This window comes from Leptosomus discolor, chromosome 16 (genome assembly GCF_034619465.1).
Source record: "Leptosomus discolor isolate bLepDis1 chromosome 16, bLepDis1.hap2, whole genome shotgun sequence".
Lineage (NCBI taxonomy): Eukaryota > Metazoa > Chordata > Aves > Leptosomiformes > Leptosomidae > Leptosomus > Leptosomus discolor.
The window spans coordinates 384041-410337 of NC_141406.1; the positions used below are offsets into that span (position 1 = coordinate 384041).

The 26297-nt window shown below is 63.2% G+C and overlaps 1 protein-coding gene across 1 annotated transcript; it reads right to left on the bottom strand.

Annotated features, from left to right (window-relative positions):
* Window positions 1–5274: 5274 nt before the first annotated feature.
* Window positions 5275–25550, bottom strand: SCARF2 (scavenger receptor class F member 2). The gene is made up of 11 exons (XM_086474375.1): window positions 25351–25550; window positions 19162–19220; window positions 17114–17215; window positions 16281–16800; window positions 15947–16165; window positions 15401–15529; window positions 13005–13108; window positions 12803–12920; window positions 11203–11324; window positions 6858–7010; window positions 5275–6479 (listed from the first exon to the last, which is right to left on the bottom strand). The coding sequence occupies exons 1-11, from the start codon at window positions 25548–25550 to the stop codon at window positions 5275–5277; spliced, it is 2931 nt and encodes a 976-aa protein (XP_086330501.1).
* Window positions 25551–26297: the final 747 nt, after the last annotated feature.

Below are 26297 nucleotides of genomic sequence, written 5' to 3' on the forward strand. Positions count from 1 at the left end.
GGAGTATATATTTATATCAATGTCCTGTGTCTCGTGGCATCTTGGGCACAGCGAAAGGCTGCAGCAACGAAACTGCCCCCCGGCAGCAGCCCTCCGTGGGGGAAACGGCTGCAAACAAGCCCCCAAAGGCCCTGTCATCCCAAGGGAAAGCTGCAGGCGCTGGTTCAAGGTGTTCATGCCACGCCGGGGCTGGTGGCACAGGGTCCCGGAGCCACCGCCCGTGCTCATGGGGACCCCTGGCACCCCAGAGCGCTGGGCACAGCTTTCTCCTTCCCGCTGGGGGCTGACGCTGGGGCTGGGCATCCCATGGGACCACAGCACCCGTGCTCGTGGCACCGCGGGCTCCTTTGTGCCCAGGTCTGGCAGCAGGGCTGAGCCCCACCATGGGAGCAGAGCCGGTGGGCAGAAGGTGGACATGAAAGCAGGAGATGATGGCCTGCGAAAAGGCTGCTATTTATTGCGACCAAATGCCACCAGAGTCCTCCAGGGACGTTGACGGATCGCCGATGGTTGTGGTGAGGAACGTGAAATGATGGTGGTGGTGGTGCAGTGCTGATCCTCTTCGGGGTCCCAGTCTGCGGGGCGATCCGCTCAGCCCGGCTGCGGGGAGCCCAGTGCCAGCTGGCTGCTGGCTGCACAAGGAGGTCACCTGCGTGGCCAGGGGACATTCCAGTGCCCCCAGCCTGGCCACCGCTGGAGCCGAATGTCCCGGGGAAGGCAACCAGGGACCATTTTTGAGGGCAAAGAAGGAAAGGGCCATTCCCCCACGTGTAAGGTACTCACGTGAAGTCACTGCACGAAGCGTCAGCTGAATATATATTTATATCCCTATAACCCTGACGTGGGCTGTGGTGCTGGTGGAGCTCCCCAAGCCCCTCACAACCCCCCCTCCAGCATGAAATACCCCCGGCTCCACCGTCCCCCCTCCCAGCAACCGCCGAGAGAGAAATCTCCTATGTAATTTCAGGAGCCCGTTGTCTCCTGCGTGTTTTGTTCTCATTGGAGTTTCCCTTCCGAGTTTATTTTTGGTAGGGCCTGAAATAGGAAATGAATTGTTGGCAACAGGCTCGCTTTTATCGCTGCTCGCTGGGCAAGCCAAAACAAATGTGCCGTTGTCCAACCCAACAGCTCCTTCTTCTGTTTAGGAAATTGGGACAAAATGAGAAGGTCAGTGTTACAGTGTTGGTGGAGGAGAAGATGGGCCACAAGTGCTACTGTGCTCCTCTGCTTCCCCTGGGCGAGGTGCCGGTGGAGAGGAGGGCTGGTGGCCGCTGGGCAGGTCCTGCTCCATCACATCTCCTGCCAGCCCCATTCACTGCTTCTCCTTGGCCATGCGGGGCCACGCAATGTGCTTAGTCAAGCCATCACGTTGTCACCAAAAGCTTGACCTGTCTGTCGCGGAAGATGGCTCCTGAAGGTGGCTTCTGCTCCATCTCAGGGGAGCAGAAGACCTGAATTTGCTCCACATTACAACTTCCTCCTGTGATCTGGTTCAGCTGGTTTTTCCCTTGTGGTCAAATGTTTCTGCACATCCAAGAGAGCGGTGGGAAGCAGCTAAGAAGAGCAAGTGTATTTAGGCTATGTATAATCTTTCTGGTGGGACTCACCGCTGCAGGGGAAATGGTTTTATGGTTTTCAGCCTCTGCTGATTTGTGGACCCCTGAACAAAGTCCCCTCACCGGTGTCTACCGCAGGGTGCTGCCAGCCAGAGCTAACCAAAGTGTGGTGGTGTGAGGAAAGCCTGCAGGCTCTGATAGGATGCTTGGAAAAGAGATGCAGAGAAATCAGCCCTTTGTGATGCTGAGGTGTGGCAATGCCTCATCCACTGCAATGGTGATGTCCCTTCATGCCCTGTGGACATTTCCTGAAGAAGCATCTGACCCATCTGAAGGAAGGACACTGCTGAAAAGAACATGGAGGCTCCAGTGGACCTCAGGTTGAACATCAGCTTGTTGTTGCTCTTCTCCAGAAGCCCCATAGCGGGGGATGCTGAGAAGCAGACGGGCAGCCACATCAAGGAAGCTGCTGCCTCTCCACCCAGAAGGGTCCAGATGTGGGCCTCCCAGTTTGAGGGACGTGAAGAAACTGGAGAGGCCTGGAGAAGGGCTACCAACATGATCATGGAGCTGGCACACATTGCACCAGGAGAGGTGGAGGGGGCTGAGCTGGGTTAGCCTGGCCATGAGGAGGTGAAGGGGGTCAGAGAGCAGCCAGCTACGATGATGGAGTTGAATCCTTCTTGGTGGTGCCAGATGATACGATGGGGGACAACACCCACCAACTGTAGCTGGGAGGTGCAGGTTGGATCCCAGAGGAAAATTCCTCCCCAGGAGGGTGGCACAGCCCCAAGACAGCCAAGGAGAGTTGGGGGATCTCCATCCTTGGAGATTTCCAAGACTTGGCCAGACAACACTACGGTCGCCCTGACGTGATGGTTACTGCCCAGACTCCAGTGACTTGTCAGGACGCACGTCAGCGTCTGTGACGTGGGATTTTCACACTTAGCTACAGGCTGCTCACTTGCAGGCTCTCCTGGTCTGCTGGGGCTGTGATTGGGGCCACGGATGGGCTCATGCCTGGGTGAAGCTCTGCTGTCCCAGGATAACCTGGGGACCAGGGCGAGTTTACAGCACCCAACTTTCCCGGGGCACCAGTCCCAGCTTTGCTGCCTGCACAAGTGAGAAAGTGCCCCGAGAAGAGGCTGAGGCTATTCGCAAATTCCCTTGGCTGGGTCACCATCATGAGCCAGTTCCCCCCAAAAATGCTCTTCAAGCGCTGATGAGAAGAGATTTCTACAGGACAGCATGATGTCTGTGACAAACTCTTTTCTCTTGAACTGTATTTATTTTTGCGCTTTTATTGCCTGGATTCAACTCCTTTCCTTTCTTCTCTTTTCTTAACCTATGGGTTAGCTATTACCTATATTAGCCGTAGTCCCAGACCTTTCTGAGCTTCCTGGAAGACTCTTCTGTTTCTCCAGTGGCCTCTGTGGTGGAGGGCGAGGGGCTTCAATGCCATCCCAGATCTCATAGGCTCAGCGTGCCCATTTTCCTATTGACTTTGCCTATTTTGTTTCTGGTGACATTGAGCTGATTCATCGCCTCCTGTGTGATGTCCCAGGAGTAGTTTCAGCTGTCGTCCTTCATCTTCCCCAGTAAAACCTGAAGGAAAGGGGAGGGAGAGCGAAGGAACTCTGGAAGGCGGCCAGGAGTCTGCTAAGCAGTGCCAACAAGTCGTGTGATGTCCCATCCCTGTATTTGTCAGCTTTTTGCCGTGAGATGCTGCTTTTCCAGCCAGTGTCGTACACTGGCTCCAGCTCCATGATGCTGAGCAATGCCAGGGAGTGTGCTGGAGACCTGTCGCCTCCCGAGTGCCACGCTGGGCTGGCTGCAGTCCTGCTTCCAGGGGGTCTCATCCTATCCTGGTGTCCACGAGCTGCCTCCATCACCTCTGAGACTGCCCTGCAGTTGGCCTTTGTGTCCCGTGGTCTTCTGAGCCATCATCCCCCACCATGGGCAGAGCTCAGGGTGGCTAAACGGTGGGCACCAGTGCTCCCAGCTCCCATGGGAGCAGACAGCCCCACCAGGAACAGCAGGACAGACAGGGCCCTGCTGCCCTCAGTCCCCTGGAGAGGCTGCAGAGCACCGCTGCCTCCCTGCCGCAGAGTCAGGCAGAGACGCAGAGCGCAGGCAGCGTGCGGGTCGCGTGCAGGCGGAGCGCGAGCAGAGAGCAGGCAGGGCGCAGGCAGCAGGCAGAGAGGTTGCAAAATGCGCGCAGGGACCAGGCAGCGTGCAGGCAGGGTGCAGGCAAACTGCAGGCAGGGCGGCTCAGGAGCCTTGGGCAGACGCCGTGTGGGAGAAAGCCCATTTCATTCGGCCCCTGGGCTCGTCCCAGCCTTGCCACGTGGCAGCACCGTGCCTAGGGCTGCGTGGAGAGCCCGAACGCTGCCAGCGTTGGCAGCCCCTCGGCAGGGGGCTGGAAAGCTGGGGTCAGAGCCCTGCACCCCACTGCCAGCCCCCCATGTCCCCCCACATTTATGTCCCAGCACCCCAAGCACCCAGCCCTGGGGGGACTCTCTTTGCCCAGTGGCCAGCGCCCTCTTAAGCCCCAGGGTCCAATCCTGGCTACGCTGGAGCGGGTCTGACCACAAGACCAGTCCACCCCCTGGGGGCTCTTGCTGGGCTGAAGGAGGATGCTGGATACTGAGGGGATGAGGGGCTCCTCATCTTGCCCCCAGGGCTGGTCTCTGCTGCCAGGTGAGCTGGTAGCAGCAGCCTCGGCAGGGACCTGCCTCCCCACCCTGCCTACCTGCCTGTCACCCCCTGCCTGTACCTGCCACAAGGTCATCCATCTCCCCACTGCATCCCGCTCAGGACTGGGCTGAGCACCCGAGCAAGGCCAGGTGATGCCCAGCATGTCGCCTGCCCACGGGGAGCCTGGGGCACGGAGAGACGGCACCTGGCTACGGAAGAAATACATTTTTATTAGGAAAGCGCTCTGCAGAGGTGCCAGGCTCTGTCGTACCAAACTAACCTCCCCAGCTCCGCTGGATGGGACGCAGGAGCCCGAAGGGCATCCAGCTCCGTCCATAAATAGTGCGTTCCTCCTGGCCAGAAGCAACCCCAGGGCCGGACGGGAGGGTGGCATCGGTCGAAACCAGCTCGACCCCACGCCGGGCACGGTGTGGCTGCGGCGGGACAGGCAACGGAAAGCCGCGCCTGGAGCCCAGGGTGCCGGGAAACGGGGCTTGCTGCCAGTGATGGACACAGGGCGCGTCCGCGGCGATGCCCTGGGTGCCGAGCACCAGCACCCTCCCTCTCCTGTGCACTGTGAGCCCGACAGACCGGAGTGGGGCGTGGGAAGCGAGCGGCTCCGTTACTGCAGAATATACCGTGGGTACGTCTAGTACAACAAGCGCTGCTTATGCGATCGATAATACTGCTACAAAAAAGATGGGGGGGGGGGGATATGCCACGCACGGGCCCCCCCCGGTTGGCAGCCGGGCCGGCTCCCTGTGGTCCTGCCCTGCGCGGGGAGGGCGAGCTGCCAGACCTGGGTAGGGAGCAGGGCATGGAGGGGGAGGACCAGGTCCTGGGGCAGGGGAGACTAAAGGAAAAAGGGGTATGAGAGAGATGGAGTGGGGGGGAAGGGAGGCTCAAGGCTCTTCCAGTGCCCTCTGCCCAGTCCAGGCTTCCATGTCCGCTGGCCGTGCCGGCAAACGTCCTTCCTCTCGGCATGTGGCCGGCCAGTGTGGGGCCGGTGGCCAGCTCCCGGTCACTGCACCGCCTGAGCGGGCACGGTGGCTGCTCTGGGCGGCTCCAGGCTGGCTTCTCGGCTCTTCTTCCTGGGAGGCTTTTTAATGGGGGTTTTCTTGGCTGGTTGCTCGTTGGGGACAGCCTGGTCCTGGCCACTGCCGGTGCCTGGCTTCTCCACCCGCTTGGGCTCCCCGGCTGCCAGCTCGGCGGCCCCGGGGATCAGTTTTTGCAGGTGGGGAGAAGTGGGCAGCAAGGGCTTGCTGGTCTTCTGGCCGCCGGCGGCCGCCGAGCGCTTGGCTTTCTGCGGAGGGGTGGGCTTCTCCCGCTGGGTGCCCAGCCCGTTCGCCCGCGTGCCTCCATCCCCCTTGTTGAGGCTCTGAGTCTTTTCCTTCAGCTGGGCGGCCAGCTCGGAGGCCAGGTGGGGATGGAGGGGCTCGGAGCGGGGTTTGCTGGCGCCGGGGCTGCGAGGAGCATCCCTGTTGTCCCCGACCCGCCGCTCGGGCTGGAAGGCACCCATCTTTCGGAAGGTGTTCTGCACCGCCCCGTTGATGCTCTCCAACGGCTCTGAGCTGGCTTTGCTCCTCTGCTTGGGCTTGGAGGGCGACTGGGGCTCCCCGGCGAGGCTGGCTTTGCCCTCAGGGACACCGGGCTCCTTTGGTTGCTTCTGCGCTTTCTCCTTGCCCCGCACGCCGCCCTTCTCCTCTGCTCTGCCCTGCACGCCGGCTGACGTCTCGCTCGGGCTCCTCTTCCTCTTGGCCAAGCCCTGGCCTTGCTCAGGGCTGCCAGACTGGGCAGCCGCTCGCTCCGGGGACCGGCTGGGTGCTGGCAACGAGTTGGACTGGCCGGAGTTGTACCTGCCGTGGATCCAGGAGACTTTGGGCTTCGTGGCCGGGTCTGGGGGACGGGGCTTGGTCCTTTCTGGGGATGGCGGCTTTCCAGAGCTGCGGGGCTCGGTGGTGGCATCCTCCTCCTCCTTGGACTGCTTGGAGAGACGGGCGACCCGGGCGTAGAGTGCAGCGCTGGCCGAGCCTGAGCCACACGAGGAGCGCTCGCTGTCTGAGGACTTGAGCAGGGGCATTTCGCTGCTGTCAGCTGGGAAGGCTCTGACAGAGCCTGTCTCCTTCAGGAAGGTGTATTCGCCCGCTTCCTCCCCGCTGGCCGGGGCCACCAGCTTGTCCCTGGGGCTGGCGGGTGTCCCCCTGTCCCTGCTGTCCCCCATGCTCTCTGTGGGAAGAGAGCACGGAGGTGTCAGGAGGGGATGTGCCCGGGGAGGGGAAGGATCGAGATGCTGCCACAGCGCGGTGGGACAGCATCCCACCTTTGCACCCCGGCGTGTCCCCAGGTCCCCCTGTTCTTTCCTCCCAGTCAGGGATCCCAGCACAAGAGGGCTCTTAAAACAACCCCAGAGCAGTAAACGCTGGAAGGGGGAGCTCTGAAACTACGGGAGAGGCAACATTGGCACCCACAGCCCTTCCCAGGGCACGAGAAGCCAGGGTGACGTGGTCCCCACCGCGCAAGGGCGATGCCTCTCCCCTGAGCAGGAGGTGTCCCCTGGTGATAGCTGGGAAGCCCCCTGGGGAAGCGCCCTGTCCGCCTGCTCACCTTCGTGGGGGACGCAGTACACCGGCCCCTCATCCATGGTGTCGAAAGAGGAGAAAGAGCCGCGGGACGACCAGGATGGGGAAGGCTGCTCCACCACGGAGGGCGGCTCGATGAAGCTGCAGTTCAGGGTGTTCTCCAGGTCGTGGTGGGCCACTGCAAAGGCAAGGAACTGCTGTCAGTGCCCGTCCTGCCAGACCCCCCCCAGCCCCCACACCAGCCAGGAGGGTGGGAGGCTGCACAGCTCCCCGCTGCCCAACTTGCAGGTGGGTGTTGTGGACAGGGACCGCACCCCAGGCATGGGGACAGCCCCACAACCCCACCAGGTCCCCCAGCCAAGCACCCACAGAAGCCGTCAACCCGCAATGGTGGTGACCAGCATCCCCCATGCTTGGGGACAAGTGGCTGTGGACGGCAGAGCCCATGCGAGCCTGGCACCTCCCATCTATCCCCCCTCTCCACAGCAGGTCTCCAGCTGCCCAAATTGAGGATGCATGTGGTGGAGGGACGAGCCACCCAAACCCCTGGGTCCCACAAGGACCCAGTGACAGTCCTGGTGGTCACCCAGGGGCTGCACAACCCAGCACAGCCACCCCTCAAAGACAGTCGGCGCTGTGGCCGTCCCCTTCCCAGGGAAAGAAACGAGCCGCCAGCTTTAATTGCACTAATTTCCACTCCAGCATCACCGTTTGCATTTTCCTTTTCCTTCTGCTTCTGCAGGCGGTAAAAGGATGCCTAAGGCAGGGGGAATGCGCATCACTATTTTTTTCCCAATTCTGCCACTTTTCAATCCCTTTGCCAGCTTCTCCCATCCTGAAGCTGAGGAGGAGCATCCCCCACCTCGCCCCGGCGCTGCGCCCTCGGCTGCGGGGGCTGCCTGCAGAGAAGCTGAGCGGAAGAGAAAAACCACCAGAGGGGAAAAACTTGGTGTTAAAAAAAAATTCTGTTTCAACTGTTTAAAAAAAAAAAAAAAAAGGCAAAAAAGCTGAGCAGTGACAGTTGTCTGGGCTGCAAGATCTGCTTGATCATTTTTAAGGGGTTTTGCTGGATAAGTTCACATCCCAGCCCACCCCATGGGGCTTCCCCAGGTGTCCGCAGCTTCAGCATCGTCCTCAGGGTACCTGCAGGACAGCCCCCAGCTGGGTGGAGGGGACAGACCCTCCCAGAGAGCCAGGCAGCACCAGATACTCTTGTCCCCAGCCCCTGGCTGGTGGCTTTTGTCCCCTGGGATGGTGGCAAGCTGCCTCCAAGCCGAGGCAGAGCCCTGCTTTGTAGCAAGGGCTGCAAAACCCCAGGCATGGGCAGCCTCCCCCTGCGCAGCAGCTGTACCTCGATATTTCCACGTATTTGTAACCTCTGCCTGCACATCCCAACCATCTAAGTCACAATTTTGTGCTTGGACTGTTTGATTCTTGCACCACATCCCTGTTTTACGACAAAATAACTTGAAGTGTTATTGGGATGCCCACCAGAACATTTATTCTTTATTAGGAAATCTGGCTTCAGAGCTGTAGGGTCACTAAAATGATGGCAGTGATGCATGCTTGCCCCTGCACAGTCTGGCTTCTTGGAGAAAGGAAGAAAAAAAAAAAAAAAAGCAGCGATATTTCAAGAGCCAACGGCCTGGAGAGGGGGAAGCGGCAGTTTCAACATGGCTTTCCTTGTAATAAAAACCAAAAAGGGAAAATGAAAAGCAGCCGGCTGGAAGTGGATGAAGGGAGACGCTTCCTGAGAGGAGGCGTGATGAACGGCTGGGGCTCACGGCCACGAGGCATCTCCGGGACTCAAGTGAGACCCAGGACACGGCCAAAGGATAAAAAGTGGATGTGTAGCACACCTGGAGCCGGGCCCAGGGGCTTCTGCGTGGGATTTATCTCCTCTGGTCGATATAGCACGGGCTGATGGGGCTGGGAGAAACATGGGTGCTTCCCGCAGGTCCCCTCCCGCTGCCGCTCCCTGAAATCTCCCAGGGCCACAGCACCAGGCTGCCGACCCCAGCCCTGCTTGAGCAGCAGCCGACGGGTCTCAAGACCAGGACAAAGTGTCGAGGAGCCACAGAAGGGCCACGGCGGGGTGGCCCCGGAGCCCTCATGGCTGCCCCCTCCCACTCATCCCCAGGTTCCCCGTGATCAGCATCACCCTCGGGGCTGGCTGAGTGTTGCTGCTTGGAGGGGAGGGGTGGCGGTGGGGTGCAGAAGCGGGCACTGTGCAGTGCAGAGCTCGGGTTTGCCCCGGCATCCGTGGGGCAACACGCAACCAAGAGCCACGCTGCTACTGCTGACGCCTGGAGAAGAAAACCCCACGAAACTCGCGCACGCAGGGACGCCCAAACCCTGGCACGACGGCCGCCGGTGTCGGGGCTGCGTGGGCTGCCAGCTCAGGAGCAATCCCCAGCGAGATGCTGCGGATCTGAAGCTGGTGCCGAGGCTGGGGAGCAGCTTTCGAGGGGGGCACCTGGGGTTCCAGGCTCCTGACAAGCTTCGGTGGGGCTTCAAGCCCTGCTGTCCCACCTGGGAAAGTTCTACCACATGTGGGCTTGTGCTTGCTGGTGGTGACCGTGATCATGTTTGAGCCCAGTGGTGAAATCCTACCCAGTGCCAGCAAACACACGGCTGCCGCGGTGCCTCCGCAAGGATGTGAGCAGACCCAGAGCAACCAGCTACCCACTGTCCTCAGCTTCAGCCAGCACCAGTTCCACCGTGACATCCCCAGAGAGTCCTGAGCACCTCCAACATGGACCTGGCATTTGGGACAGGGCATTTCACCATCCCTGGACCCTCCTGCTGGGGCAGGACCAATGCGGGGAACAGGCGGCCTCTGCCACTGTGTACTGGCCACTGTGGCTTCCAGGCGGAGCCACATGCTGACGTGGCACCATGGTCACCAGGCAGCACAGGGACGCAGCTGCTGCAGGGACCCTGGCAGGTCTCTGTCCCCTGGGGCGTCCCCCTCCCGCGGGAGGCATTGCCGGACCACGCACCAGAGGGACCGGGAGCTGCCAAAACCCAAACTGGCTCCGCCGTGCAGGGTAACAGGATGACCACGCGGCAAGCCCTGACCAAAGCCGCTCCCTCCAGTGAAATAACAACCCCCAGCCCCACAGCCAGGCTCCGGGAACAGCCCCAGCCCTGCCGGGTCCTGAGACCATCCTGAGCACCCTGCCGGCACCGGTGCAGCATCCTCAGCCTTTCCTGGGGCTGCTGCCGCCCTGTTTACCCAGAGCAGCTGGGTGGGTGCCAGCCGCCTCCCGGAGCCCCCCTGCCCTCGCTGCAAACAGGCACCCTCTGTCCTCCCCGAGTCCTGCCTGGCCCCTTCCACAAACACGGCCTCAGTCATCGGCTGTTATCCTTGCAGCAGGAATGTTCCTACGGCCCTGGCACACCCCGCTCTGGGGCCGAGCTTTGCCGTGCCCCCCGCGGTGAGGAGTCACTTCCCCCCCCCGCTTTGATGCTGGAGCTCCGGCGCAGCGTGCTGGGATGGGGGTCACCTCCGTGTCCCACCCGGGGTGGGGGATCTGGCCTCACACTGAGCCGCTGGACACTTGGATGTGGCTGCTTGGGGCACCGCACTGGCACCGCACGCCCAGGGAGGTGCTGGGCTCAGGAAGGGGGGGCGCGGGGCTGAGCCCCATGCCAGCGCAGGGTGGGCGGTGCTGCCCTCGCACCCGCATTTTTTCAACGAGGTTCTCTCCAAGGCAGCACACCCCCAGCTCCTCATGCCAGGACGAGCGCAGGGAAGCTTTGGAGCGTGCAGGGGACAGTGTCCTCCGGCTGCCTGGATGCAGGGGTGTCCCCAAGAGCCCAGACAGCTCCAGGTCAGGGGCTTCGCCAGGAGAGAGCAACCCCCTACGGGCCCAGTTTGTGCCCAAGCAGCGTGGGGAGCTCACCCAAACTCTCTGCCCCTCCATCCTCAACTCTGCTGCACACAGCAGCAGGGTGGGCTCTGGCCCCAGCTTGGATGCTCTGGCTCCATGCAAAGCTGCGGCAGGGTTAGGTCAGGACTAAAAGGGCAAACAAGGTGTTTCGCTGCCGTGACAGGGACCGTTCCTCTCCCTGCGGAACCTAAAAACCTCCCAAAACAGCTCAGCACTGCTCCAGGCACCAGTTACCCACCCTTGCAAAGCGAAACGACATGTTTTGAGATCCAGAAACTGCAGAATGAGAAAGGGCTGAGCCCTGCAAGCCAGGCAGCTCGCACCAAGCATCGTGACGGTCCCGGGAACCCGCGTGTCCCCATCACCACTCTGCTGTGCTCACCGCCCTGCGGTTGGGGCTGGTGAGCTGCCTGCCAGGAGTAAAGCCCCCCGGGGTTCGGCTCTCTGCCCCCTCCCCAAACCCCAGCACCTTACCCACGACCTTGGGTAACTTCTGGCGGCGCAGGGGGATGCGCGGGAGCTTCATGCCGATGCGACTGAAACGCCCGCACAAGCGTCTCGGTGGCTTCTTGGCCGCTGCCGGGTCCTGGCTGGAGCTGCAAGAGAAGGTGACAGCCCCGTCAGAGAGGCACCGGCCCCCGCCTCGCGGTGGGGTCAGCCCTCACGGGGAGATGGGGAGAGTCAAGGGACGCTGCAAATGCAAAGGGGTTTCAGGAAAATGGGGCAGATCAAAGCAGGGGGGTGCTCAGGGCACAGGGGGTTGGGGACCTGCCAGGGCTGCTGCCAGCCCGGGGGAACCAGCTTGCACCGTGCTGGGATGCGGCAGGGCCAGGGGACGGTGGCAAGGCCAGATCTGGCCATGGCCGTCGGCAGCCTGGCCCCAAAACACCCGCAACACCCGGCCAAGACCCTGAATCTTTAAAAAAAAAAATAGAAATCATCCCAACCCCAAACCAAACACGTGGCTTCTCTTTATTTGCTCTCTGGTTTTGAAGTCTCCCGGGGCCGAGGGTTCAAGCAACTCTCTGCAGCCGCAGGAGCGAGTGGCTTTGTGTCAAGGCGACCTGCGACATGCCCACTGCCACTACGGTCCCTTGGGAGGCTCCAGCAAGGGGCTGCCACGGTGCGACCCAGCTGTCTGGGGACATCGCAGAGGTCTGGGCACCCCAGGGGAGAGGAAACTATTCTGAGACGTTTCCCCTCTCCCGGTGCGATACTTCACCCCGCGGGGCTGCGTTTGTGCTTTTATCTGCAGGATAATTACGCGCAGCCCCCCAGGCTCCCCAAGCCAGATGTGCTGGGCTGGGATTGAGCTCGCAGGGCTGCAAGGGGAGGCTTCTGGAAAATTCCTGTGCAGCGGCCGGCAGCAGGAGGGGAGGCTTTCCTCTGCAGCTGGAGGAGCTCCCGCGGCCCGCTCATCCCTTGCCGAGCAGCACCGGCCTTCCCTTCCCTGCCATGGGGCTGTCCCCATCCCTGTCCCCGTGGTGGGATGTCACCTGGTGCCGCCAAAATGCTGCCAGCATCCCGACCTTGCTGCAGGGACTCGCCGTCCCTGCCCTAAACGTCCCCGTGCGGGACAGCTGGCAGCGCCGCAGCCCATCAACCTCCTCACGTCTCACCCCATGGCCCAGGGCCTTGTTTTGGGGGGTCTCAGTCGTGTCTTGATGCCCTCACGGTATTTTAGGGTTCCCTTTGCAGATCAGCTCCAGCCTCCTGGAGACTGGAGGGAACCTGGTGGGTCCCATGAAGTGATGGCCCACGAGAGGGGAACAAGGGCAGGGAGAGCGGGGAAGGGGTTCCCCAGGCAGGGCTCACCCCGAGCACCTCCATCAGCCCCCCCCAACTGGGTGATGCCTTGAGGATGCAGCGGGACCTGCCCAGTCCCCAGGGACTCGCAGGGCACACGGTGGGCAGTGCTGCTCTGCCTCAGTTTCCCCACTGTCCCACTGCGGTCCCTGTATCCCCGGCTCTGGTCCCAGCCCTCCGCTTGTCACCGATGTCCCACAGCTCCCCTCTCTGCTCGGGCTTCGGGGCCCCAGAGCCCAGTGAGAGCCTGCCCAGCCCCGGCACTCACCCGCGGGCTTCGTCCTTCTTGCGGCAGACGCAGCAGCAGCAGAGCAGGGAGAGCAGGAGGATGAGCAGCAGCGCCAGGAGGGCTCCTGCCCCGATCACCCCCATCCGCTGGTTGGCCTCTGCAAGACAAAACTGGCCGGTCAGCCCTGGGGACGGCCGCAGGGCAGAGCCCGGCACCCTGCCGCGTGCCCGCCGGCACTCACCCATGTGGCAGGCGCCCGTCAGCGGGTCGCAGGCGCCGTCGTGGCAGCTGCAGGCGTCGGCGCAGTTGGCTCCGTAGCGGCCGGGCGGGCACGTCAGGTTACAGCTGGAGGGAAGGGGCTGGGTGAGAGCCCTCGCCTCCTCCCAAACCCTCCGTGCTCCAGGGAAAAGCAGGGGCACTTCTCCAGGCTGTTCTGACACAGCCCCCCCCACCCCCTCCCTGCACCCTGGGGGACCCCCTAATCCCCAGGGCGCCCGAGCCCCTCCCCCGCCCAGTGCCTTTGCCCATCGCTCGGGAGACTGGGCGCAGCTGGAGCTCAGACGCCCTTGCTGCCCGCCCAGGGCTTCGCAATTAGGCACAGCAATTACAAAAGGTCGTTAACCCAGTGGTCAGGCGCAGGACTTCCAGCCCAGCTCGGTGCTGACGTGACCGCAGCACCCACAGGCCCCCCCCCCCCCCCCGGTGGCCAGAAGCTGGGAAAGTGCCCAGATTGATTTTATTTTTATATTTTTGGCCTCCCAGAGGAAAAAACCAACGGAGTGGGCCAAGGCACCTTCCTGGTTCGGCTAAGCCCAGCGACAAATCCCCACTGCCGGTAAAATCATCTCCTCCCTGGCAGCACCACCAAGGCGACGGGGACACACGACCTGCAAGCGTCAAGGGCAGGGGCCAAGAAAATAGGCGCCGGGCACACGCCAAAGCAACCGGGGCTCTTGCTGTTGGCAGGACCAACCCAACCTCCTGCCCCGGTGCGGGGCCAGGCGCTCTGGCGCAGGACCCGGGAGGATTTGGGGGATGCCCGTGGTGCTGCTGGGCACCAAACCCTCCACCAGCTGCTCACCGGCAGCTGCAGCCGTAAGGAGCCCGCAGGCCTCAGCCCAACGCGCTCCCCCGGGGGACGCGGCTGCCCCCCGCCCTCGGCGCCATGCCCGGAGGCGGCTCAGCCCATTTCACGCTCTGCCGACTTGCAAAGCACCGCCCCGGCGAGCCTCGTGCCCGCCAGGCGCCGCGTGCTCGCCGGGACGGGCGCTGAGCCCCCGCAGCTGCTCCGAGCACTGTGCCGGGACGGGAGCTGGGGTATTTCCCTGGCAACCCAAACCTCCTCACCCCACTATTTAGACCCACATTTCTGCCCCAGGCTGAGATTTTGGGAGAGCAGAGGTGGGCATTTTCTTCCAAGAGGGTCCCAACACCTCTGGGAATGATGAGGAGGAGGCAAAGCGTTTCGTGCACACTGTAAATATTTTAGCAGCTTTTCCTCCTGACGTAGAGCCAAGAGGTCACCCCCGCACGGTGAGGACATCGCTTCTGCCTTCCTTCCACAAATCACCCCCTTTTTAGCAAAATTACACGCTGCTGATAAAAACACTCATTTGCATGTAGTCACAGGGAAAGTCCCCGAGCCCGCCCGGTGTGCACCCGTATGGCACAGCTCAGCCTGTGGTTACGGCGCTGGGATGCTGTACCCTGAGCAGCCCCGGTCCCCACATTCCCAGTGCTGTGCTGGGGTCTCAGAACAGCTTAATTCCCGCGCTGCCATGCCAAAAGTGCCACCGCACGCCCCCGGTGAGCAGCAGGACCCGCTTACCTCTGCCTTTGCTTCCGAAGGTGGCAACGATACCCAGGCCAGGCATCCTGAGCTGGTGCCAGCGCCCAGCTGGGACTGGTTGGCGAAGCTCCCCCCCAAACCCCCCCCCCCCGAAATGCAAACGCTCCCTGTTTATATGCCCTGAGCAGAACGCTGGTGCGGGCAGGATGCCAGCTCTGAACGCCTGCCGCTGCCATCACCTTTGCAGTTAATCGCTGGGAAAACCCGAGCACCACCCGGCAGGACCTGGGGGAGCTGTTTGCATGCCCCGGCTGGGTAGGAAACACTTCCCTCGCCTTTTCAAACAGCATTTCAGCCCCACACTTGGAAAAAAACACCAGGGGATGAGAGCAGGAGACCGAGAGCCCTTGTGCTGCTTGCTTAGGCAGGGGGAAAGGGGGAGGATTGGGGGGGCTCTTCCAGGGGGGTGAGGAAGACCCCGGCTGGAGCCGCAGCTTGCAGCAGGAGCACCCCGCGGATGCCATGCCCATGAGGCTGTTTGCTATTCTGGGATGTGGTTTTCACTCTCTTTTCAGCTAGAAATTCCACCCTGGACTTTAAAAAAAACCCAAACCAACAAACCACTGTTTTGTCGACGGCATTTGTTTTTGCCAAATAGGCATTTCCTAAAGCGTTACCTTGCTGCTGACAGCTCCGTGAGCGCATCCTTCCCCCTCCGCCCCAAAAACTACCCAAACGACTGCCCACGAGCGCTTCCACCGCAGGAAACCTCTCGGCTGGGAGCCGCATAGGAGCATCACCTGCACCCTGGGGTGCGCCCCAAAGCACCCCCGCCGGGGCTCACTTACTAGACGCCGTGGGAGCCAGGGTGGCAGAGGCACCGGCCGGTCTCAAAGTGGCACTGGCCGTTGACGCAGTCGCTGCAGACGAAGGCGCAGTTCTCCCCGTACGTCCCATTCCGGCACCTGGTTTCACACCTGGGGAGGGATGAGGGCAGGCGGCTGGAGCCCCCCCAGCTGCTGGGGACCTCCGGCAACGCCGTGGTCCTCCTGCCTGCAGGCGGGGAGATGGGGCTGCGCGTTGTCAGCCCCGTTTTGGTGCTGCAAAGCCTCAGGACCAATCCTGGGCACAAGATCCCACGGAAAAGCACCCCAGCTTGAGAGCTGAGCCCCATCATGAGCACCCGACGTTATGCAGGGGCACGGGTCAGGGGCCTCTCAGGCTCCCTCCGGTCCCGCGGCTGTGCCAGCGGGCTCAGCCCATCTCTTCCCTCCCCACCTGGCTGCAGAACCCCCCAGCCACCCCCGGTCCCCCTCACGGTCCCCAGGCAGGGAGCAGCAGGGAGGCCAGGCATCGCTCCGCCGGGGCCCTGCTCTGCACCCAGCCGCACTCACCGGTCTCCGATCCAGCCCGGGTTGCAATGGGAGCACTTGCCGTTGATGTGGTTGCAGGTGTGGCCGTCCTTGCAGGGGGGACAGAGCTTCTCGCAGCCCTCCCCGTAGAAGCCGGGCGAGCAGGGCTGGTCACACTTGGTGCCGTTCCAACCCGGCTCGCAGGTCAGGCAGCGCCCGTCCGCCACGGTGCACGGCTGCAGGCTCTTGCACTGCCCGCACCTGCGACGGCCGAGGGGCAGCCCGTCATCCGGCGCAGCGTCCCCGGAACCTGCTCCCGCCACCTCCCACCGAACCCACGCTGCCGGATCAGGCCCAGCAGGGTCTGGCCACTCACCGCCTCCTGCAGCTTTGCCCGTAGAAGCCAGCCGGGCACGGCTCCCGGCAATACTTCCCCCGATAGCCCGGCTCGCACGTGCAGGTCCCGTCCACCTGGTTGCACTTGCCCTTGTAGCACTGGCAGTACCGGTCGCAGCGGGGCCCGAACGTCCGCTCCCGGCACTGGCAGCGCCCCGTGAACTGCTCGCAGGGCGAGTTGTTGCAGGAGCACTGGTTGTTGCACCCGCGGCCCCACCAGCCGGGCTGGCACAGGCAGTTGCCCGTCTGCTGGTCGCACTGGGAGTTGTGGCTGCAATAGCAGGAGCTGGAACACTGGGGTCCCCACCAGTTGGGCTCGCAGGTGCATTTGCCCGTCTTCTGGTCACACTTGCCATGCTTGCAGAGGCAGACGTTCTCACACTTGGGACCCCAGCGGTTGGGGTTGCAGGTGCACTGGCCTGTCACGTCCTCGCACTGCCCGTTGGGGTGGCAGCTGCACATCTCCTTGCAGTCGGGACCCCAGAACTGCCGGGGACACTCTGTGGGCAGAGCCATCAGCCCCGGCACTGCCCATGGGACAACCCCACCACTAGTGGAGACCCCCCAGGCCCGACGGGACCTTTCGACTGCAGCCGCCCCGCCTCCTCCCAGTGCACTGGATCTCAGAGGAGACCCCTCCAAAGGGATGATGCCCTGGGGACAAAGCCAGGGGGACAGGCAAGGGCATAGCAAGAGCAACTGCAGCCCCATCCCTGATGCTCTGCTCTGGAAAGTCACCCTGGGACGAGCCAGCACCCCAGGGCCACCCTGGCAAACGCTGCCGAGGACACGCGGGCGCCTGCTGGTACTCACTGGTGTCGCAGTTGGCACCGAAGTAGCCGTGGCGGCAGCGGCACTCGCCAGGCCTGACGCACACCTCGTTCTCCTTGCAGGTGAAGTTCCCCTCGCACACGGCTGGACGGATGGACAGATGGCAGGTATCAGCATGAGTGCCACCGGGCTCGTTCCTGCTCCCTCCCAAGCCCCCCTGGCCCTGCAGAGCAGGGGAAGGGGTGTGCGGTGGCACTCCGGGTGCTGCTGAGCTGTGGCACTGGGACCGTCCTTCGCAAGCAGCCGGGCAGGCTGGATGGGACACTCACCAGAAATATGCCACCAGCCTCCTGCCACCCGGTTCAGCTCCATCCCTGCTACCAGCCTCCTGCCACCCAGCTCAGCCTCGTCCCTGTCATCAGTGTCCTGCCACCCAGCTCGGCTCCATCCTGGCGACTAGCCTCCTGCCACCCAGCCCAGCCCTGTCACGTCCCTGCCACTGGCTGCACTCAGTGGCATCGTCCCTCGCTCAGCTCCGTGTCACCAGCAAAGGCAGCTCCGGGCAGGGGCTGCCTGCAGGTGCCAGGGGAGAACGGGGAGGTGGGGTGGGGGGGGTTGCAGGCAGACACGAGCACTGTCCCCCTGTCCCCCTCCCTGCACTCTTCAGGGACCGCAGCAGTGTCACTGCCACCCCCACCACTGCCTCTCCCGCACAGGCCACCAGCCCCCAAATGCCACCAGCCCCTCTCCTGTTGAGGGGCCCTGGCGCTGGGGCCAATGCCCAGAGCGGGGCAGGCGCAGGATGTGGGACAGGCAGCACCGCGGTGCAGGCAGGCGCAGGCAGATCCCGCACGGCCCCTGGACAAGCCTCCTCAGCCACCGGGAGAGGGAGAGCAGACCACCCATCCCATCCACCTTACCTGGGAGTTCTTAGACCTACGGTGATGGATACTATAGAAACCCCTAAAATAGAGAGATTACACAGGTTAGGAGCAGTGAGTCTAATGGTTAGAGCAGGTTGGGGGGGGGCAAGGAGATGGGGACAGCTCACTGGTGGGACCGTCCTCCCCCCGCTGTCCTGGCAGACCCTGTCCTCCTCCCGTTCCCGGCGGGCGGGTGCCCAACACATGCAGCGAGCGGTTACGAGGGCTCATGCACGGTGGGTTAGTCGGTTACGTGGTCTTCGCTGCCGGCTGCAAGCTGCTGAGGCCCCGGCCCGGTGCGCAGACAGAGCTCCTCCGGCTCTCCTGGGGCAAGCGGAGCCCCGCGGCCAGCCGAGACTGCGGCGAGTAGCACAGGAACCCCAAAACAGCCTCCTGCATCGTGGCAGCAGCACAGGGGATGAGAGCTCCTGGGGCTCCATACCGAGCAACCACGCCGGGCTCGCCATGGCTCCCAGTAAGAGCTGTAATGCCTGGCGTGGCCCCAGCTGGAGCTACCCTGCCTGCAGGCTCAGTGGCCCCTGCCTGACAGCCTGCCTGCTCCAGAAGCCTCTCCCCAGTGGGGCCACGATGGACACGTGCCTGGTCCTGGCGGCTTCCACTCCACCAGCAGCTCTGGCTTGGCTCCCCATGCTGCTGCAGAACCCCTGGGAAATCTCTGGGTCCCATCCCTGCAGCTGCACCTTCCCTGTCCCCACACTTCACCCAAGAGGACACCGCGCTGTCCCTTGGGTCCCAGAGCAGCACCCCCAAATCCTTAGACCCAAAGCTGGCTGGTGTGGAGAGAAACCCCCCAGCCTGGGAGTGCGGGTGATGCTCTCCAGGGAGGAGCTCACTGGGAGCTGAGGCACCCCAGGGCATCACTGTGTGGGCAGGGGGTACCCTAGGGCTGGGCTCTGTGACCAGCACCCCAGCACTGGGGCTGAGCACCCATTCCATCCACACGCTGCTGGCTTCGAGCACCGCAGGGCGGCAGGACAGTCTCCAGCATCCCCGGGGAGCCCGGCTGTAGGCAGAGGTCCCCAGAATAGGTGGTGCCCACCATGGGGCACATCAGGGTGGCCCCTGACGGTGGTGGTGAGGCCAGGAGGGCTCAGCAAAGGATGGGCAGATGAGCAGTGTCCAACGAAGCAAAATGCTCGTGCTTACCTATCAAACACTCGCTTCCTTGTTGCCTCCATCCTGGGCAGCACACGAGCACCGAGGAGCTGCAGGGGGAAAAAAAAAGCACCACAAATTGTTACAATCCTCAAAAGTCCCTGGTCCTTCCCAAAAACCCACTGAGAGTAATGATGCCATGACAGTGAGAGGTCCCACTCCTGGTCAGTTGAACCCTGGCTCCCCTGTGGGGCAAGGAGAGCTGTTGGTTCTCCCTCCGCCACGCAGGGAGCACAGGTTTGCTGGGGGGGTCCCATGGGCACTGGCTTGAGATGCCCCAGCAGCCAGCCGAGGCGACGACGCTGGCAGTGAGGACAGGACCAGCTCCTCCCATCAATCAGGAGGGATGAAACAACAGCAGTCGCATTTGCAACTATTATCGTTGACCACCCAAAAGCTGGGAAAAATGTCTCTAAATGTCCCAGGGGAAAACCAATGGCTCTGCCCCCTGAGGGTCTGGGAAAGCAGCCTGCTCCCGGGAGGGGTGGCACGGTGCCTGCAGCCAGACGCCTGGCTTGTCTCCCCTTGGTGCTGGACCTCCCAGCTCAGGAGGGTGCTGCGGTGAGTGGGGGCCAGCAATGCCCACACCACGAACCTCCCCACACTGCTCTGCTCTTCTCTGCCTGCCTGCACCCCGCTGCCCTCCTCTGCCTGCACCCCGCTGCCTGCCTGCACCCCCTTGCTCTGCTCTGCCTGCCCGCACCACCCTCTGTGCCAGGCACCAGCAGGAGCCAGGAGCAGACCGGGAAGGACCCCTGCGGCGCTGGCAGCAGCTGCAACCCCCCCCATGGGTGCAGGGGCAGCAAGTGCCCCCTCGGCTCAGCCCTGCCCCGTCAGCACTGGGCAGTGCAGCTCCAGGGACCCGCAGTTCCACTCGGTGCCATCTGGCTGCCGCAGAAAGACCGAACACGACCTAAACCCCAGGCTCGCCGCTCGGTGACCCGGGGAGGGCACCCTGAAGGCAGGCTGGGACCACCCTGCTGGGCTGGCTGGAGCACAGCCAGCTCCCAGGGGATGTCCCCCGTGTACGAGCTGGGCGATGCCAACTGCAGGTAGCTGGGATGTGTCCCCGAGCCCTTGGGTGTCCTGGGGTGCCACCACCTCCAGGGAGCACCACACACAGGATAATCAGCCAAAGCCATTTTGGCACAAGCTTGACCCCAGCCAACACCGGGATGGGGTCTCAGACCCCCTCGAAGGCTCAGCCAGGGATGCTCCGCTCCCTGCTGGGATGGGACAGATGAGAACTAAGCAGAGACACCTCACCCACACTTGTTCAGTGACCCCCAGAAGTGAATGGCTGGGGGCTCACAACGTGCTGTGGGGAACCCAGGCGTGGGGAACGCTCCCTGGGCTGTGACGCCGCAGCGGGGGAACCCTGCTCATCCCCGGGGTGACCCGCTCATCCCCGGGGTGCCCTGCACTGCCTGGTGTCCGCCGGCAACAGGAGCGATGCTGGAGGGTTATAAATGGTCCGAGTGGATGCTGCAGTCAAGGAAAACTTCACCCGGGCTGGTCTGGCGGCGCAGCCTGGAATGCGGTTTGCTTTTTCTTTTTTTTTTTTCTTTTTTTTTTTTTTCTCTTTTCCTCTTTATATGTAACAAATGCAGAAGAGGAGGAGGAGACAGCGAGGAAGTATTCGCTCAAACCCCAGCGCAGTCACAGGACCGTGTCTGGCTGCCAGACTGCCTTGTCCTGGGGCCGGGGAGGGAGCTTCCAGCAGCCCCCCGGCCAAACGCGGGTACCGGGAAGGCTGGACGCAGCTCCCACCGCTGGCCCCTCGGCGGGCAGCACCCGCGCGGCCGAGCCGGGAGCATCGCGTCCCCCTTTTCGTGGCGGATGGTGAAAAATTGGAAAGGAGGCAGAAAAGAACCACAAAAATGATTCAAGGCCTGGAAAAAATGCCTTGCAGCCGGAGCCCAAAATAGCTCCATCTATTCAGCCTGTCGAAGCAGTCGCAAGACTCTGTGACGGCAGGGCGTGTACCCCCTGCGCGGGGACCCCAGGGCTGCAGTGGGGGGCTCTGCTCTGGCCAAGCACGCACAGGGATGCTTGGTGTTAATGGCAAAGGGGGGGGGTCAACCACCAAATCACCTTCCCGAGGACCGGGTGGGCTGGAGACAAGTCTCTTCTCTGCAAGAGACTTCAGGCTGCCCACCCCGAAAAGCCTCGCCAGCTGTGCTGGGATGCTCAGGCACAGGCAGGGAAGGGTCCACGCTGCCCTGACCCTCCCACGGCATGGCCACAGCACCTGCTGTCCCACCAGGGGCTGCTTTCACCACTCCACCCTTTAGAAATTCAGTGCTTGGTGGTTTTCAGACAAAACTGTCGCAGGTTTGCAAGGGGAAACCCCTCTGCTTGGGAAACTTCCTCCCTCCAACAGCTCAGCCTGGCCACCAAAACGGGCATCATGGGTGATGCACCAAAAAGCATCGCCCATGAGGAAAGCCCCAAGCTGACGGTGGGGAGCCGGGAGCCGCCGAAACAGAGTGGCAGGAAGGAAAAACCCTTCCCCTGCTGCGAGCCGGAGGAGGCGAGCGGCACCGTGACCATCACCGGCCGGGCCCCCAGCCCACCCACCGCCTGGCTGGACACGGGATTCGTGCTCATCTTCTCACTGATAGCTAATCTCCCCATTGCTGTGCCCGCCGACGGCAGCCCGTGCCCCTCTGCTCAGCCCCCGCCTCATTTATCAGCAGATTTGACAGCAAATCAACTAGCTCCTGTTGCAAGGAGAGGCATCTGGGAAGCAGCACTGGGTAACTGGTGCTCCCAGTGCGGCACATGGACCGGGCCCCAAGCACAGCCAGCCCCAGGTAGGGTCTGTGCTGGCTGCAGAGATGACCAGCACCCATCGGGGTGCGGGTCTAAAACACACCTTGTGGTCTCAGCTCCTCCGAAGAGGGCTCACGCCACACACCCCGTGACCACTGGAACAGGGATAACTGGGAGATCTGTTTAAAAGCTTGCTCCTGGCCCACATGGACTTGCCACCGCAGACAGGCACGGTGCAAACAAATTTTCTACTTCTTTTTCTTTTCTTCAAAGCACAACAAATGCTGGGGAAAAAATAAGAAAAGCTGCCTCTGAGATACGGCCAGGGCTTGGGAGCTCTGCTGATGTGGAGGAAAAGGAGCGGGGCCGTGGGCAGAGCCGGAGCCGTGACCTGCAGGGACGAGCGCTCGACGCCAGCGCTGCCCCGGGCACATGGCCACATCCTGCTCATGCTGAGCATCGGTGGGACCTCTGCAAATGCTCCGGGGGGTTCTACAGATGCAGAGCATTTTTCTTCAGGATTAATTTTGTGCATTGCTCCCTGAAGCACATGCCCTTGACCTACGGCTATGGAGAGGGCTCCTGAGGCAGGAGGGGCAGCTCCAGATCAACGCAGCCCCCCTAAACAACGAGGAGTGGGCTCACACCCCCGAAAGCAGGAGAGAGACCCTGGAGCTCAGGTGGGAGCTGTTGCCCGTGGTCTCAAGTGAGACCTTCCCGCTCTCAGCCCGCCAGCCGGAGCTGCAAAGGAGCCCTGTGGGCACACAGCGTGTCCCTGAAGCCTAGAGCATTGCTGTCACCTTCCCCTGCCCCATGGCCATCCCCAGCACTCCGCAGCCCACTGCTCTCCCGAGCATCGCCCCGGTGCTGAGCTCCTTTCTCTGTGTCATCCATCACTCGATGCCACCCAGCTGTGGCACACAGGGCTCTTGGGACCACCGGGTCCCAGCCAGCAGCATCCCCCCCACAGCCAATGCCAGCCGCAGCTCCCCAACCTGAATCCAGCCTCGGGTGCAGGCAAAGACAGAGATCTCCTGGTGCAGGCAGGAGGAGATTGCATATGTAAACAGAAACCCTTTAGGCAGAGAAAGAAAAGAAAAATCAGTTAAAAACCAACGATTACCCAAAAGAGAGCATTAGTGAGAGCAGGACAGGGACAAAGCAACGCCCACGTGCGCAGGGCTCCCAACAGCCTGCATCTCAAACGTCAGCTTTGGAGAGGGTCGTGCCAACGGGTAACTGGTTACAAAAGAGCTTCAAATTCAGGAGCAAGTTGCATTTAGTACACAAAACTTTTAACACCAAATAGGCCCCAAATATGCCTCTTCCTTCTGCCCTAAACAGTTCCTGGAATAGCAAGGGTCGCAGGAGCGGCTGAAGCGGAATCCTTTTGAGCCCTCCGAAACCTGCAGCCAGCATCTCTGAGGGATGACTGGATGTTCCTGTCAGAGCCACATGGCCGAGAGTCCAACCAGCAGCTTTACCAATCTCAGGCAGGGGACACTGGGACCTCCTCCCCAGGCCACCTCCAGCCTGGCTGCCCCTGGCCCCAGGCACAGGGAAGGACCTGCAGCACCTACCCCAGGTTCTTGGGGCCCCCAAGATGGTTTGGATGGTGACATGCAGCTTCCTCCATGCTGAGGGGAGCAGCATGGCAAAGGTGGGGGTGGGTGCTAGGTGTGTGGGTGGGGAGGGAAGAAGAGTTTGCAGAAGGGTGAGGGGTGGAAAACGATACAAACATCATCTCAGCATCCTAGGGACCATCCCTTCCCCACCTTGTCTGGCTCCTAGGCTGCCTTCAGGCCCCGTTCACCATGGGAGGATGGATACCACCACCTGCCCATCCTGTGCGCCCCGTCCTCCTCGCCATCAAGTGCCTCTCGCCCACCCCACAGCACCCACAGATGGCACAAGCAGCGAGTCTGAGCCCTATGGTGCTGGGTGCAGCATCTCCCCCACCCCCATCCAGCAGGGATAGGGTGGGGGTCCCCGTTGCAAGGGGGGAGCACCCAGCCACCCCATCCCCAGCATGTGGGGCAGAATGCTGGGAACAGTGGGGGGGGTCACTGCTCACATCCCCTCTGCCACCCTGGGATGTGGTGGCGATTTTTCTGGGAACCAGCTGAGCAGCCAGGGAGGGATCGCTCTCCGCATCCTCCTCTGCCGAGGAACAGCTCTGGCTCATGAAATGCCTCCTTAGGAAACTCAGCCTGTAATTTGAGGAGGGGGCACCAGCGCCCTGCGGCCCTGCTGAATGGAGCCATTATGTGGCCCCTCTCGCTCGCAGCACATGTTTTCCTTGTGGACTCGTCTGACCTCCCGGGCGAGATGTAAAGGTGCATTTATGGCCTGGGCCCCCCATCAAGGGCAGGGGATCCTGCTCTCCTAGCTGGGAGGGAGCGGCTGTGGGCGCTCTCCCCCACTTTGCTGGGGCCAGCCTGGCCGAGGAGCCCGGCCAGCAGCAAGCCCCAGCGCTGCAGAGGAGCTTGGCCCAAGGTGATGCTCTGCAAAGCGACCTGTGGTACACGGAGAGCACTGGGAGTGGGGACAAGGCACTGCCACCTCCTGGGGCCCCAGCCCCAGCCAGCCAGGCAGGATGGGACCCCCGGGGACAGCCAGGCAGTGCCAGCACCCATTTGCTGAAGCCAAACCCGAGCGTCTTGGAGCTGCCGAGTCCATCATCCCAAGCAGCCCGGGGCAGCTCCACCAGGATACCCAGAGCATCCTGCATCCCGCCAGCCCAGGCGTCGCGGTGGGACTGGCCCCGGGGGGTGCAGGACCGGCTCCCCCCCCCCCCCCCCGGTGCAACTCGATCCCCGGAGGCACCCAAGGACCGGCTCTCCACAACGGAACCGGCCCCGGGGGATACAGGATCGCACCCCCTCCCAGCACGACTCGATCCCCAGAGGCACCCCAGACCAGTTTCCCCCAGCAGAACCTGCCCCGGGGGGGGGTGTGCACGACCGGCCCCGGAGGCATCCAGGACCGGCTCCCCGCAACACGCCCGCCCGCCACGGAGTGCGGGACGCGCCCCGGGGCACTCAGGACCAGCTCGCCCCAGCAGGACTGACCCAAGGGTGAGCAGGACCGGCCCCGGTGCGCCCAGCACCGACTCCCCGCAGCATGTCCGGGGATCACGACCGCCCCCCCACCCCACCCCCCCGGCTCGGGCTGAGCTCTGCGCCCCTTCCCCACCGCCCGGCTCCCCCCGCACCAGCCGGACTTTGTCTTGGAAGGCGCCCAGCGCCGCGCTTGGCCCGGGGGAGGCGAGCGGAGGGGGCGGGGGTGAGAGCCGGTCCTGATCCCCCGGCCCCGCCGCACCCCACCGCGCCCCGGCCCCCGAACGGCGGGGGTTGGGGGTCCCGTCCCGCCCCCGCCACACCTGCCCGCCCCCGCCGTTCCTACCCGCCGGCCCTGCAGACGTTCCTGCCGCGGGGGCTCAGCTCCTGCGCGGCTCCGCCGTCCGGCAGCAGCGGCAGCAGCAGCAGCAGCACCGGCAGCACCGGCAGCAGCACCGCGGCTCCGGCTCGGGCGCGGCGGGGCGGGCGCAACCCACGGGCCGCCATGACCATCGGAGCGGCGGGGCCCGGCTTGACCCGGCCCATCCCATACGGGGCCGGGCGCTCCGCGCACACACACACACACACCCCTCCTCGCCCCGAAACGCAACCCAGCCCCCCCCCCCCCTCCCCCCCGCCCCGGCTCCGCCGTGCCCGGTACCCGCCCTGCCCCGGCCGCTGCTCGGCGGGCGGAAGCCGCAGTGCGAACCCGCCGCCGCCGCCGCCTCCCCCGCGCCCCTCTCGGCAGCGGCGGGAGGGGCCCCGCCGCCAGCCAGGAAATTCCGCATTGGTTCCCCTGACGGCGGGCCAGGCTCCGGGGGCCGCCGGCTGCTGCCTCCCCAACCGCGGGGCAGCACCGCCCCGACGGCCCCCGGGGTGTGTGGCGAGGGGAAGAGGGGGGGGGGGGTGTCTCTACCGGGTGGGCAGCCCCGCGGAACCGGCGGAGGGTTGGTGGGGCGGGGGGAGGCTGCGAAGTCCTGGCTTCCAGTTCAGCCCGGGGGTCCAGTAGCTCCCAGGTGCCCGGGAGTCCTGAGAGTCCAATGGCTGCGGAGTTTGGATGGTCCCGGGGTCCGGTAGCCCCCGGGGTTTGGCTGTCGTGGTGCTTTGGCAGCTCCAGGACACCGGGAGTCCCTGGGAGTCCGGCGGCCCCGGGGTCCGGCTCTCCCCGGGATTTGGCAGCCCCGGATGTGCAACATCCCCGGGATCTGGCTGGCCTGGGGATCCAGCAGCTCCAGGGCACCAACAGCCCTGGGTGCCCAAGAGCCCCGGGGTCGGGCTGTCCTAGGGGTCCAG